We start from the raw sequence: 14,166 nt of genomic DNA, 5'->3' as shown, positions 1-14,166 counted from the left end.
TCTTCAAACTATCCTCCATACAGTTGTCAAAATAACCCTCCTTGGGTACAGATGTGACCATATCATGACTTGATCAAAAAACAATCAATACCTATAGGATAAGATACACACTCTTTAGACTGGCATTCTAATGACCTTTTCTCAGTCCTTATTCTCCTAACCCTTTGACATTGTTGATCAACCTTCTTCTCCTTCTCTCTAGACTTTTATGACACTATTCTCTTCTGGTTCTCCTCATGTCTGATCACTTCTTACTCTCCTTTATTGGATCTTGGCTAGATCATGCCTTCTAACCATGAATACTCTCCAGGACTCTGTCCTAGACCCTCTTCTCTTTTTCCTCTACTATTTTACTTGGTGATCTTATCAGCTCCTGTCTATTCAATTATCCTCTCTATGCTGATGATTCACAAATCTTCTTATCTCTTTGTTGAACTCCAGTCTGTCACCTCCAACTGCCTATTGGATATTTAGAACTGAATATTCTATAGGCATCTTAAACTTATCATGTCCAAACTGAACTCATTATTTCCCACCCACCCCCAAATCTTTCCCTCTTCTTAACTTTCTTATTACTATTGAGGATTCTTCCATCTTGCCGGTCACCTAGCCTCTCAACCAAGTTGTCTTCCTGGACTCCTTACTCTCTCTATACCCTTATATCCAATCAGTTACCAGGTCTATTGATTTTAACATCAATAACAATTTAATTAATAATTATCAATAACATTTCTCAAATATGGCTCCTTTTCTTGTCTGACACTTCCACCCTCCAATACCCAATACATGTTCTCATCTGTTTGTTTGGACTATCATAATAACCATCTGGTTTGTCTGCCTGCCTCAAGCCAGTCTATCCTCAACTCAGTTGTCAAATTAATCTTCTTCAAGGAAGAATCTGACTATGTCATTTCTTTATTCAGTAAACTTTAATGGCTCCTTATCCCCTCCAGGATCCAATATAAAATTCTCTGGTATTCAAACCCTTCCATAATCTGCCTCCTATCAAGACTTCTTATACCCCTTTCACCCCCTCCCCCAAGGAACTCTGTGTGATCCAATGAAACTGGCATTCTCGCTCTTATTGAACAAGGCATCCAGACTCTGGGAATGTTCATTGACTGACCCCCATGCCTTGAAGGCTCTCACTCCTCACCCTCTCCTGACTTCAAGTTCCAGATAAAAGCTTCAGGAAACCTTTTCTGATTCCCCTTCATGCCTTCCCTCCAAGGCTGTTTTCAATTTATTTAGTAAATGTCTTGTTTATACTTAGTTGTATACATATTCTCTCCCGCGTTGGACTGTGAGCCCCTTGGGAACAGGGATTACCTTTTACCTTTGTATCTTTAGTCCTTATTACAGTGACTGGCACATATTGTAAGTGTTTAATAAATATTTAGTAACTGATTGGTATTTAAGGGCTTACATATTATGACTCTTGCCTTCTTTTCCAACCTTATTCCACATTGTTCTTTTTCATGAACTCTACATTCCAACCAGACCAGACCATTAACTATTCCCTAAATTTAACCCTTCATCTACTGCCTCCATACAGTTATACAAGATATCTTCTATGAATAGACACAGACTTCCTCTTTTCTGCCTCTTATAATCCTTGTTTTCCTTCAAGAGTAAGCTCAGGTTCCACGTTGTCTATGAACTCATTTCTTTCTCTCATCCTGCCACCACCCTTCCTCAGTCAATTAGGACTCTCTCCTGCCTATCAACATAGGATGTTAATTCCTTGAGGGCTGGAGATATTTCTTTTTTTTTTTTTTTTTTAATTTTTAACATTTATATTCACACAATTTTGGGTTACAAATTTTCTCCCCTTTTATCCCCTCCCCCCCCCCAAACCCGAGCTTTCTAATTGCCCCTGTGACCTATCTGTTCTCTCCTCTATCCTCCCTCCCTGCCCTTGTCTCTATCTTCTCTTTTGTCCTGTAGGACCAGATAGCTTTCTTGACCCCTTAACCTGTATTTCTTGTTACCCAGTGGTAAGAACATTACATTTGGTCCTAACACTTTGAGTTCTAACCTCCTTAGCTCCCTCCCTCTCCACCCCTTCCCCTTGAAAGACAGGCAATTCAATATAGGCCATATCTGTTTAGTTTTGCAAATGATTTCTATACTAGTTGTGTTGTATAGGACTAATTATATTTCCCTCCATCCTATCCTGTCCCCCTTTACTTCTATTTTCTTATGGTCCTTTCCCTCCCCATGAGTGTTGACCTCGGATTGCATTCTCCTCCCCATGCCCTCCCCTCCATCCTCCCCCCCACCCTGCTTGTGCCCCTGTCCCCCACTCTCCTGTATTATGAGATAGGGTTTCCTATCAAAATGAGTGTGCATTATATTCTTTCCTTTAGTGGAATGTGATGAGAGTAGACCTCATGTTTTTCTCTTGCCTCCCCTCTTTATCCCACCACTAATAAGTCTTTTGCTTGCCTCTTTTATGAGAGATAATTTGCCCCATATAACTTCTCCCTTTCTCCTCCCAATATTTCTCTCTCACTGCTTGATTTCATTTTTTTTTTTAATATATGATCCCATCCTCTTCAATTCACTCTGTGCACTCTGTCTCTATGTATGTGTGCATGTGTGCATGTGTGTGTGTGTGTGTACTCCCACCCAGTACCCAGATACTGAAATGTTTCAAGAGTTATAAATATTGTCTTTCCATGTAGGAATGTAAACAGTTCAACTTTAGTAAGTCCCTTATGATTTCTCTTTGCTGTTTGCCTTTTCATGGTTCTCTTCATTCTTGTGTTAGAAAGTCAAATTTTCTTTCCAGCTCTGGTCTTTTCATCAGGAAAATTTGAAAGTCTTCTATTTCATTGAAAGACCATTTTTTCTCCTGAAGTATTATACTCAGTTTTGCTGGGTAGGTGATTCTTGGCTTCAGTCCTAGTTCCTTTGACTTCTGGAATATCCTATTCCATTCCCTTCTATCCCTCAATGTAGAGGGTGCCAGATCTTGTGCTATCCTGATTGTATTTCCACAATACTTGAATTGTTTCTTTCTAGCTGCTTGCAATATTTTCTCTTTCACCTGGGAATTCTGGAATTTGGCCACAATGCTCCTAGGAGTTTCTTTTTTTGGATCTCTTTCATGCGGTGTTCTGCGGATTCCTTGAATATTTATTTTGCCTTCTGGTTCTAGAATCTCAGGGCAGTTTTCCTTGATAATTTCATGGAAGATGATGTCTAGGCTCTTCTTTTGATCATGGTTTTCAGGTAGTCCCAGAATTTTTACATTGTCTCTCCTGATTCTATTTTCCAGGTCAGTTGTTTTTCCAATAAGATATTTCACATTATCTTCCAATTTTCGAATCTGCGCGGTATGTTCTGAGATATCTGTCTTTCTCGAAAAGTCCTTAGCGTCCATCCGTACCATTCCAGTTTTGAAAGATCTATTTTCTTCAGTGAGCTTTTGAATCTCCTTTTCCATTTGGTTAATTCTGCTTTTGAAAGCATTCTTCTCCTCATTGGCCCCTTGCACCTCCCTTGCCAGCTGAGTTAGGCTAGTTCTCAAGGTGCCAATTTCTTCAAGATTTTTTTGGTTCTCCTTTAGCAGGGAGCTGATCTGCTTTTCATGCTTCTCCCTCATCCCTCTCATTTCCCTTCCCAGTCTATCCTCCACCTCTCTAACTTGATTTTCAAAATTCCTCTTGAGCTCTTCCATGGCCCGAGCCCATTGGGTGGGCTGAGACACAGAATCCTCGATTTCTGTGTCTTTGCCTGATGGCAAGCATTGTTCCTCCCCATCAGAAAGGAAGGGAGGAAGTGTCTTTTCTCCGATAAAGTACCCTTCAATAGTTTTATTTCTTTTCCCTTTTCTTGGCATTTTCTCCAACCAGTGGCCTGACCTCTGAATGTTCTCCTCACACCCACCTCGCCTCCTGGTCCTCCCAGCCAGCATTTGGGGACTGAGATTCAAATGCTGCTTCCCGCCTTAGGATATTTGGCAGGGGCAGGGCTGCTATTCAGTGTGAGAATTAAGTTCAGGTGGTCAGGGGCAGGGCTGCCTCTCAGGCATAGTTCCCTCTGGGGGTTTATGCACAGACCTTCCACAATGGATCCAGGCTCCTGCCCATTTGGGGAGCCCCCGTCCGCAGCTGCCTCTCAGCCCCCACCTCCCGGGGGGCCTGAGCCTTGGGGGCACCCCACTCCCCTCTCAACCCGCCAAAGAGACTCTCTCACCCACCCCCGTCAGTCACCTGTTGGTGGGGGGGCCGTGCCGCTGCTGAAGATCCCGCCTCCGGAGCCCTCTCAGATCTGTGCCTCTCGGAGCCGTGGCCGCCGCCACCGCAGGTCCGGGCTGGGCTCCGCGTCTGCAGCGCGACGGGCCTTTTGTGAGAGGTTTGCAGGTCCCTCTGTGGGTGGGGGGACCCGCGTGGCCGCTGGAGATCCCGTCCCCGTAGCCCTCTCGGATCTCCTCCCCTCGGTGTTGTGGCCGCGGCAGGGCCGCACTCCGCTCCCCATCCCAGCGCCCAGTCCGCGGCGCGAAGGACCCCCCGCGAGAGGTCCACAGGTCTCTCCGGAGCAGGAATCTCCCTCGCTCCAATACTCCGTGGTCTCTGGGTGCAGAATTCGCCCTGGCTTGGTCCCCTCTAGCCGTTCTGTGGTTTGTGGGTCCGGAGCTATGCGTATGTGCGTCTTTCTACTTCACCATCTTGGCTCCGCCCCCGGAGATATTTCTTTTGTTTGTTTCTGTCTCTGGTGTTCAGCAAAAATCCTTACTTGTAGTAGGTCCTTAATACTTCTTTTTTTTTGAAACTAGAATCCTCCATGTACTTTAATTTTTCCGTGTGAGTTATTAGGCCAATGTCTTTTGAGAGGCTGTGGATGTCTTAGAGGATCCTGTAGTTTTCAGTGCAGGGAGTATAATGTCATCCACAAATGGGTGCATTTGTAAAACCTTATCATTTGTGGTGAATCTATGTTCAATTTTTATTTTGTGCAGGGCATCCTCTGCTATAGGGGTGAACATTTTTGGCAAGCATATATCTTCCTAATTTATGTCTCATTTGCTATTGAGAATAGGACCATTGAACAGTTATACCTGTATTTGCAGTTCAGGGAATCTTGTGTGACCGTCACAGCTGAGTAAGAATAGCTAACATTTCATGTAGTGCTTCAAGTTCCACAAGACATTTTCCATGTGGCAGTAGCTGGCATTTAGGTACTACTTTAAAGTTTGCAAAAATGCTTTACATACGTTATCTAATTTAAATCCTGCTGCAATGCTGTGAGCTATAGGTACTACAGGTATTATTATCCCCATTTTGCAGATGAGGAAACTGAGGCTCAGAGAGGTTAAATGACTTGCCCATGGTCACCCAGATAGTAATTGTCGGCGGAATTTGAACCCAGGTCTTCTCCTCACATCAGTCCTGTGAGGTAAGTACTACAGGTGGTATTATGCCCATTTTACAGATGAGGAAACTGAAGCTCAGAAATATGAAGTGACCTGCCTATGCTCACACATCTAATGTGTCACAAATAGTGTTCAAACCTGGGTCTATAACTGATTCCAAGCGCAGCACCTCTCTCCTCTCCCCTGCTACCTCCCAACCCCTAAGCCACAATCTTGTCACATGTGAATAGGAAAAACCTTGTTGAGTACATCCTTTAGGGCTGAATTTTGCTCTGCTTTGCCACATCCATTTTTTTTTGTGTTCCACAAACAGCAAATACAGAGTAGTAGGGGTTTGTATTTGCAACATCATGGCCAATTGTATATGTGAAAGATGTGGTTTGCCCTTGTCTTTTCTGCCCATGTTTTCCTTAGTGAGAGCCTCTTTTGTGTAGACTGTTTTGAAAGACTATAGAGATGGAATAAATTAGGCGTATGTATTGGTAGGCAGTAATATTTTCTCCTTTGCCATTTATGAGTATTAATTCCATGTGTGATCTTTCCCATTTTTAAATTGCCCCTACTTTGAGACATAGTGAAAATTTTAATATTGTGGACCAATTTCCTTTCTTTCTGTATTTGATCAGGTTTTATCAGACTTCATTCTCTCAAGTACCATTTCTCAGTGACCATAAGAAATAGAGACAGTTAGTTAACAGATGTTTATTAAAGACCCACATGTGCCAGAAATTGAATCTCATGGTACAAAAGTAAGATGATGCCTTCCCTCAAGTAGCTCACATTCTTCTGGATAGATACAACATACTTAAAGATAACCAAATACTGGATATATGCACAAACAAACAAACCTGAGATGATTTCAAGGGGGTGGTAGGAACCAGTGACCAGGAGATTGAGGAAAAACCTCTTGAAGGAGATGGTATTTGATCTGAGTCTTGAAGGGAGTTAAAAAGCTTTCATAAGAGGTGAAAGAGATGTAAAGAGGTGAAAGAAAGGGTACATCCCAGGCGTGGGAGCAGTGTGTACAGATGTACAGAGATGAGATCGAATGTTGTGTACAGAGAATAGCACGATGGGGAATATCATGTAATAACCCTGGACAGAGGCTCTGACCAATGACAAAGAGGAATATCTATTTTATACTTACAGCAATAAGGAGCCACCAGAACTTTTTGAATCTTTTTGGCAGTCAAGTGGAGAATGGATTAGAAAAGAGAGACTACCACAGTAGAAGGATAGAGATATAGAGTTGGGTAGGGATCCAGGAAGGACATGGCTGAGATGTATGATGGAGGGTGTGGAGAATGGTGGTGGGGAAGGAAACTTTATTTTAGACAGCCTAGAATCCCAGGGATTCTGGGGAGATTGACATACTTTTTTGAGTAGTCATGGGAATCTTAATTTGATTATTATTTCTAAAAAGTGGAAAATGAGAAGAACTAGGAAGGCCCTGGAAAAAAAAAATAACAAGAGACACACTATGTAGGCCCTGGTGCCCTGATGGGTTGGTTTGCCATGAGGAATATTGGTCCGTGGTTGAAGTGAAGTTTGACTTACCTGTTAGTCAATAGCCAAGGCTAATCTAATTTAGGACGAGTCCCAAAACATAAGTAGATTAACACCCTCAAGCCCAGGGAACTAGGTCTTTAGAAATCTAGAGCTGCTGTTCCTAATGGGAAGAGGCAGGTGGCAGAGGGAGGAAACCCTGATGTCAGAGTGGACTGGTTGAATGGGACGAAGCTCATTCTGGAGATGAGATAGGGCAGTGAAGGGTTATAAGTCTTTGGATTTGGGAGTTAGGAAGATCTGGGTTCCATTCCTGTTTCCTAAGAGTAGTTTTGTCACCCTGGACAAACTCTGTGTCTCACTTGATTCCCTTACACTTACTTACTAAGTCTTAAATGATTCATAATCTTTATTGGTGGAAGAAGTTCCCACCTTGATGAAATCATAGATCTTTCTAGGATTCTCTAACGCATAGAGTACTGAAGTACAGGAATACCTCGGAGATATTGAAGGTTCAGTTTCAGACCTCTTCAGTAAAGCTAGTTTCAGGAATATTTTGGTTTTCCAGTGTATATAAGTTATGTTTATACAGTGCACTAGTCTACTAAGTGTGCAATAGTATTGTGTTTGAAAAACAATGTACCTGCATTAATTAAAAAGTACTTTATTGCTAAAAAATGCTCACCATCTTCTGAGCCTTCATTGAATTGTAATCTTTTTGCTGATCAAAGGTCTTGCCTTAATGTTGGCTGCTGACTGATCAGGGTGGTGGTTGCTGAAGATTGGGGTAGCTGTGGCATTTTCTTAAATTAAGATAATGTTTTCTGTCACAGTTGACTCTTCTATTGACTTAAATGCTTAGAGGCTATTGTAGAATTGTTAATTGGCCTAATTTCAATAGTAATGTGTCCCAGGTAATAGGGAAGCCTCTGGAGAGGGAGAAGAAATGGGGGAATGGCAAGTTGATGGAGCAGTCAGAACACACATTTATCAATTAAATTTGCTGTTTTACGTGGATGTAGTTTGTAGTACCCCCTCCAAATCAATTACAGTAGTAATATCAAAGATCACTGATCACAGATCACTATAACAGATATAAAAAATAAATATTGATAAATAAAAATGAAATATTGCAAGAATTATCAAATTGTGACAGAGACATGATGTGAGCACATGCTGTTGAAAAAAATGGTGCCAATGCAAGATTGCCACAAAACTCCAGTTTGTAAAATAAATAAACAAACAAAAACCAAAAATCAACAACTGTGGTATCCGTGAAGTACAATAAAACAAGGTGTGCTTGTATTGGAGTTTAGATATGGAAGTTTTACTGTCATTGAGTTCAAGAAGAGATGGCAATAAAAAGTCTTAGGTATCTGTTTCATTTCACATTTAATTGTTCAAGACTTTCCAGCTTCATATAGTGTTTTTGGAGGGTTTGAAGGGTCTCATGCCAACTTGCTTTCTGTTACATTCCACTACTTTTTGCTCCTTTGTGAGCAGTCAATGTTTGTAATATTTTAAATCAGGATTGCCTTTGAGTGCCACCATAGTGTTAAGATTTGTTGAGAAGATCAAATGCTTGTTAGATAAGCTGACTTCTGGGTACCTGTGACCTCACTGTGACATTTGCTTTTAGATCAGTGATAGTTACCCAGGAAATGGTAATAATAAGAATTAGTGTTTTAATTTTTATTATTTTTCAGCATCAGCAGCTTATTTATATAGGATGTGTTGGACCTGTTGTAACTGAACGTGTAAGGGCTCCTCTCCTAACTTTAGAGTGATTATCAATTGTAACTGTTGCTGTTTCCCTCCCAGCTTGATATCTTTCTTTTTCTTGGCCTCATTAAAGGGGCCATCCCCTGACTACTCCTTAAACAGGCCTATTCACTGAATGAGATAGAAAGAACCTCACCCTAAGTGAGTACCTGCAAAGAACTCTGCCTAAAGGGCCCAAGGTCTCCCAGTGCATCCTGGGTCATCTCCAGTCATCCTGATGAATATCTGGTTACTGGAATCAGATAATTCTGGAGGAGAAATGAGGCTGGTGACCTGCATGGCTCTCCCTCACTCAAAACAAAATCAAGTGCAAGTCATGTCATCATTTCTCTGATGGCATGGGCTTCTTTGGCTGCGAAGGACAAACACAAATTGAACGTGTCACCTTTTTTACCATTATCATTTCTTAAATTTGGTATTTTGATTTTAATTTGAGCTTTGCTCTAATTATCTAATAATTTGACTGCATAGAGATTGCTGATTCTGAAATTGCTGCTACATCAGCAACCAGTCTTTTCTTGCTTATTAATATAGAGTCAGCTTCTTCATGGTAATATTTGCTTACTATGTTCACCTGTTTTTGAAGCAAGTATTTGCAATATTCAGGCCTGAGATTTCTGAGTGAATTTCTGAGTGAATAGCCTTTGGACTCTTCCATTTTCTTAATCTCTAATCACATTTTTCAGTGTTTTTCGCTGGTCTCCTTGGTGCCCATCTTTTCATGGAAACCACTGAGTATCAAAGTGCATATTGACATAGTTTGGAGGATCTTGCCAAGTTATTTGTAGAAATTTATTTTTGTTCATCTACTGCTATAGATTTTGATGCCAAAGCTATAACTCTTTTCATGGTGGTACTCTTGAGTGTGCTTTTCATGAGCACTATAAAAGCAAGATGACCAAGTATCCCATGAAATGTTTCTCATTGTCTTTGGATACACGATGAAACTAATTTTCTTAACTACTTTATTAAATTATCTGAGGAAAATTTGTGAGCCATCCTGATTTCTGAGTTTTTTTTTATAGTGAAAGTCTTTCTCTCTCCCTTTTTGTGTGTGTATCTGTCTGTCTTTGTATATATGTATGTGTATATGTATATATATATATATAATATATGGGTGGATGATGTGATGTGTATGTATATGTATGTGCATACATACATATATATGTATATATGTGTACATGCACACATATAAACATACACCATTTTCTCTAGAGGTGTGTCTACCCATATGGAAATCTTTTATTTAGAATACTAACAGCCAAAGTAATATTTATGGATGGAATAAAACTATGATTTTTTTTGGCAGCCACTGCCGTTTTTGCTTCCCACTTTGAATGAAGAAGCTGAAGGATGAGAGGGGGGACTATAATGATGGGGGAGGGACATTTTGTATCTTTTTCTCTTTCTTCTTTGGTCCTGGCTTAAAAAAAGAACTCATTATCTAATATCCAATCTTCTGTGGTTTTTTTTTTATTTAAAAGTTGATATGTTTTATTTTGATACAACAGATACTTCTCAAGCAATGGTCACACAAATCCTTAAAGAAGTACCAAGAAAATAGATTGTTCATGGTTAACAGAAAGGGAGGGGTGTGTCCTTAAATTCTGATAATAAGTTGTTAACATTATATTTGACTAGACCCTTGTACGGGCCATCTGCTAATAATCATTTCTATACTTAGGTAGTCTGAGCGTTGGCAGCAAACACTGTCTATAGCCACCACTATACATCCATGAAACCTGCCAGAAGCCATGCTCTGCTGTCAGAGTTCTTGCCACATTGAGTGAGGCTTTGGCAAAGAAAGGAGGGAGGGAATGAAGGTAGGAAGGAAAGAAGGAAGAAAGGAAACAGGACTTTACTAAGTGCTTACTTCTGTGCCAAGCACTAATCTAAGGCCTGGGGATGCAAATACAAGGACAAAAAGAGTTCTTGCCCTCAAGGAGCTTATACTCTGATGGAGAGAGACAGTGTGCAACAGGGAGTTGGAAAAGGGGGGGATGAAGGTGCCCATTTTGTGAGGATTTGATTACATACTAATTTTGCCCTTATGAGTGTTTTGTAGTATATGCAGGAATACTTCTGGGTCAGGATATATTGAGCTTAACATGAATGCTTCCTGGCCTGAATGAATACTATAAGGATTAATGAGATAAACTGCTTTACCTGTTTTGAAGCAGGATTTGTTATATTGTCAGCATTAAAGCACTGTTGTTCCTAATTTACGTAATGTATGAGAATTCTAATTAGTTCGGTTCATGGGTTAAAACTTAGCATTATTTTTGGACTTCATGATTGCTGGCTATAGATTGGTTTTAATTATGAATACAAATACTGTCTAAATACGGATCATTGATAATTATTTGGAATGATTTTTATATATCATATAATAGTTTTTATTCAATGTATTTTCTTTTATAGAAAATATATATTGGGACAACATATAATCTTTTTAGTTATTGACTGTTCAGTAAATTTTAATGTTGTACTTTCAGATTTAGAAAAAAAAGCTCTGCAGGTCTATTTATTGCTTGAAAATTCAAGCTAAATGCTACCATTGAATCTTCAAATTTGACCTGATTATGCTTTTTTTCTATCCTTTTTTTCCTTAGGTTATTATCGTACTGAGAGAGATAAAGGGACACAGTATGAACTCTTTTTTAAGAAGGCAGACTTTATGGAATACAGACATGTCACTTTGTTCCGACCCTTTGGACCTCTTATGAAAGTAAAAAGTGAAACAATTGACATTACCAAATCAGTTATTAATATCATTGTACCTCTTGCTGGAAGGACTGAGGCATTTGCACAGTTTATGCAGAACTTCAGGTAACTGTTAGTATTTGAAGGTATCCACATAACTTGTCTTAAAATGAACCTTCATTTTCCACCTTTTTTTTTCTACTTTGTCAGAGTGACTTGAATTTGCAGAATATTTATGTGACTTACACCTATTTATGGTATTTGAGTAATAGTATAACTGATACTGTAATAATTCTTGCATAAATTGAAATGTCTTACCCCCCAAAACAAGTTTATTTTAGTTCCCATCATTTGAAGCCTAGTTCATTTTCTTGATGAAAATGTGATTTTTTTTCTACTCTGATTTTATTTTAGGGATGTATGTATTCTTCAGGACAAGAGAATTCACCTTACAGTGGTATATTTTGGTGAAGAAGGACTATCTAAAGTCAAGATCATCTTAGAATCAGTTTCTCGGTAAGCAATTAAGTAAATAAAGATGCTCACTTGTGACAGTTTGCTTATTTTTGAATTGCCATCTGATTTCTCTTTTTTTTCCCATGATTTTCTTATATATCTTTCTCTTTTTTACTTATCTTGGTTTTCATTTTCCTTCTACCTATTTTTATTGTATCTGTCTAAATCTAAAGATAAGAGAAATGCTCTTTGATAAAGAAACTAGAAATACTTTGAATCTCTCTGCCCTCCCTTGCCTCCCATAACAGTGTACTCTTCTAGTTCTCTTCTCTTTCTGATGGCCTGTTCTGTCCTCTTTGGTGATTCTTCCTCCCATCTCCCAAGTGTGATTGTCCACAATGTCAGCCAAATGCTTCCTCTCTCTTAGAGAGCTCATCCGTCTCTGTGAACTCTCTCTTTCTTCGTTGCCAGGTCAAATTTCCCTCCTGCCTCTGGTGTTCTTCTTCCCAAACAGCCACTCAGCATTTTCACCTGCATTTCCCATTGGCACTTAAAAGTCAACTGGTTTAAAGCTGAACTTGTCTTCCTTCCCCACAGCTCTATACAAGCTTCTTTAACCACCTTTTCTCCTCCCCCTCTAATTCTCTCATTTCTCCCAGTCTTTCTTTTTCAGCACCTCACTTTCCATACCCACTGCCACTGCTCTGATTCAGGTCCTTCTTTCATTGTGCTTGGACTACTGCCCTGCTTCCTAACTTCTCATCCCCCCACATTCCTGCCAGATCAGTCATCCTGAAATACCACCTGACCATTCAGTCACATGATTGTAATACTGAGAACTTTAGTGGTTCCCAGTTGCCTACAGGGCTGTTTATACTCATGGCTAGCCAGGTTGACCTCCATCTACCTTTTTAGTTGATATTTTCCATTATTCCCTTAGTAGTTCTTAACTTTTTGTGTTTCATAGACCCTTTTGGCAGTCTGGTGAAACCTAGGGACTCCTCAGGATATTATTGGTTGCCCACATTTATAAATGAAGGAAATAATAAATCATGGTTAGAGGTCAGTGAAAATAAAAATGCAATTTTTTCCCCCATTCAAGTTCATGGATCTACTGTGAGGTCTGTATATCCCAGATCGTGAACCTTTGCCCTTTAAGAACTTGTTGCACTAACCATACTGGTGTACTCAGAGCTTTGAAGCATTTTATCCCTTTTCCAAATGCCCCTTTTGAGGATGGCTTCACTTTCTGATTATTAAAATCAAATCCCAATCCTTTAAGTACCACTTAAATTCCTGCTCTTTAAGCTTCAAAGTCTTACTACATCACTCTTCTCTCAAATTATCTCTTCTTTCTCTGAACTCTTACAACATATTTCCCCTTTATCACTTATTTGCCATTATTTTTATTACTTAATATTAGTTATTTTTTTCATGTTTACAAACCTTATTTACCCAATTTTATATTAAGCTATTATAGTTCGGGAATTTCTTCATATATTTCATCTTGCCTTTCATGTAATAGATGTTCAGTGAATGTTGATGTTAATGAAATTGGTAATATTTCTTTAGTTCTCTGGGATATGATTTGTCATAGATGCAAGTGAATTGTCATTTGGGAGAAACAAGGAACTCTTTTACAATCTACTTGTTTTTCATTACCAAATCAGCACTGTTTTAAATATATATATATGTGTGTGTGTGTGTGTATGTGTGTGTGTGTGTGTGTGTGTGTGTGTGTGTGTGTGTGTGTATACATATATATTTCAAATGTATTTTCTCTAAAAATTGCCTTTGGAATTTGTATCATAATTTTTTTTTTTAGAATTTCACCTTCTTTTGTGTTTGCTTTCTCTTAGTGAAGCTAATTTTCACAATTATACATTGGTTTCACTGAATGAAGAATTTAATCGAGGCCGAGGACTAGATGTGGGTGCCAGAGCCTGGGATAAGGGAGAGGTCTTGATGTTCTTCTGTGATGTTGATATATATTTCTCAGCAGAGTTTCTTAACAGTTGCCGATTAAATGCTGAACCAGGTATGTAAGATCTTAGTAAATTTAATTTGAAATTTCAGGGTATCTACATGTTTTGAATCAAATGAATTTTTTTATGAAGAAATTTGTTGCTGTATTTTCAGTTTTATATGCAGTTTATAATAAAATTGTAGATCCTTGAACTATTGAAATAAAATATGTAGAACAGCTAAAAAAACAGAAATATGATACGTAATTGAAAATCTACAGCATATCCCCAAAGCTAAAACCTGAAATCAAGCCACCCAGCGAACAGGGAAAGGATCTTTGTTATAAGGATAATTGGTTAATTGGTTGGTTGGTT

General features: G+C 39.2%; 1 protein-coding gene across 3 annotated transcripts in view; it reads left to right on the top strand.

The window, feature by feature from the left end:
• Window positions 1-14,166, top strand: part of CSGALNACT2 (chondroitin sulfate N-acetylgalactosaminyltransferase 2) — a 47,348-nt gene that overhangs the window by 26,252 nt on the left and 6,930 nt on the right. For all 3 annotated transcript variants that reach the window (XM_072628012.1, XM_072628010.1, XM_072628011.1), the window contains 3 exons: window positions 11,281-11,497; window positions 11,786-11,887; window positions 13,687-13,865. In XM_072628012.1, coding sequence (XP_072484113.1) covers window positions 11,281-11,497; window positions 11,786-11,887; window positions 13,687-13,865 — 498 coding nt within the window. The remainder of the gene's footprint in view (window positions 1-11,280; window positions 11,498-11,785; window positions 11,888-13,686; window positions 13,866-14,166) is intronic.

Source organism: Notamacropus eugenii, chromosome 1 (genome assembly GCF_028372415.1).
Source record: "Notamacropus eugenii isolate mMacEug1 chromosome 1, mMacEug1.pri_v2, whole genome shotgun sequence".
Classification (NCBI taxonomy): domain Eukaryota; kingdom Metazoa; phylum Chordata; class Mammalia; order Diprotodontia; family Macropodidae; genus Notamacropus; species Notamacropus eugenii.
This window is presented reverse-complemented; position numbering and strand designations above follow the sequence as displayed.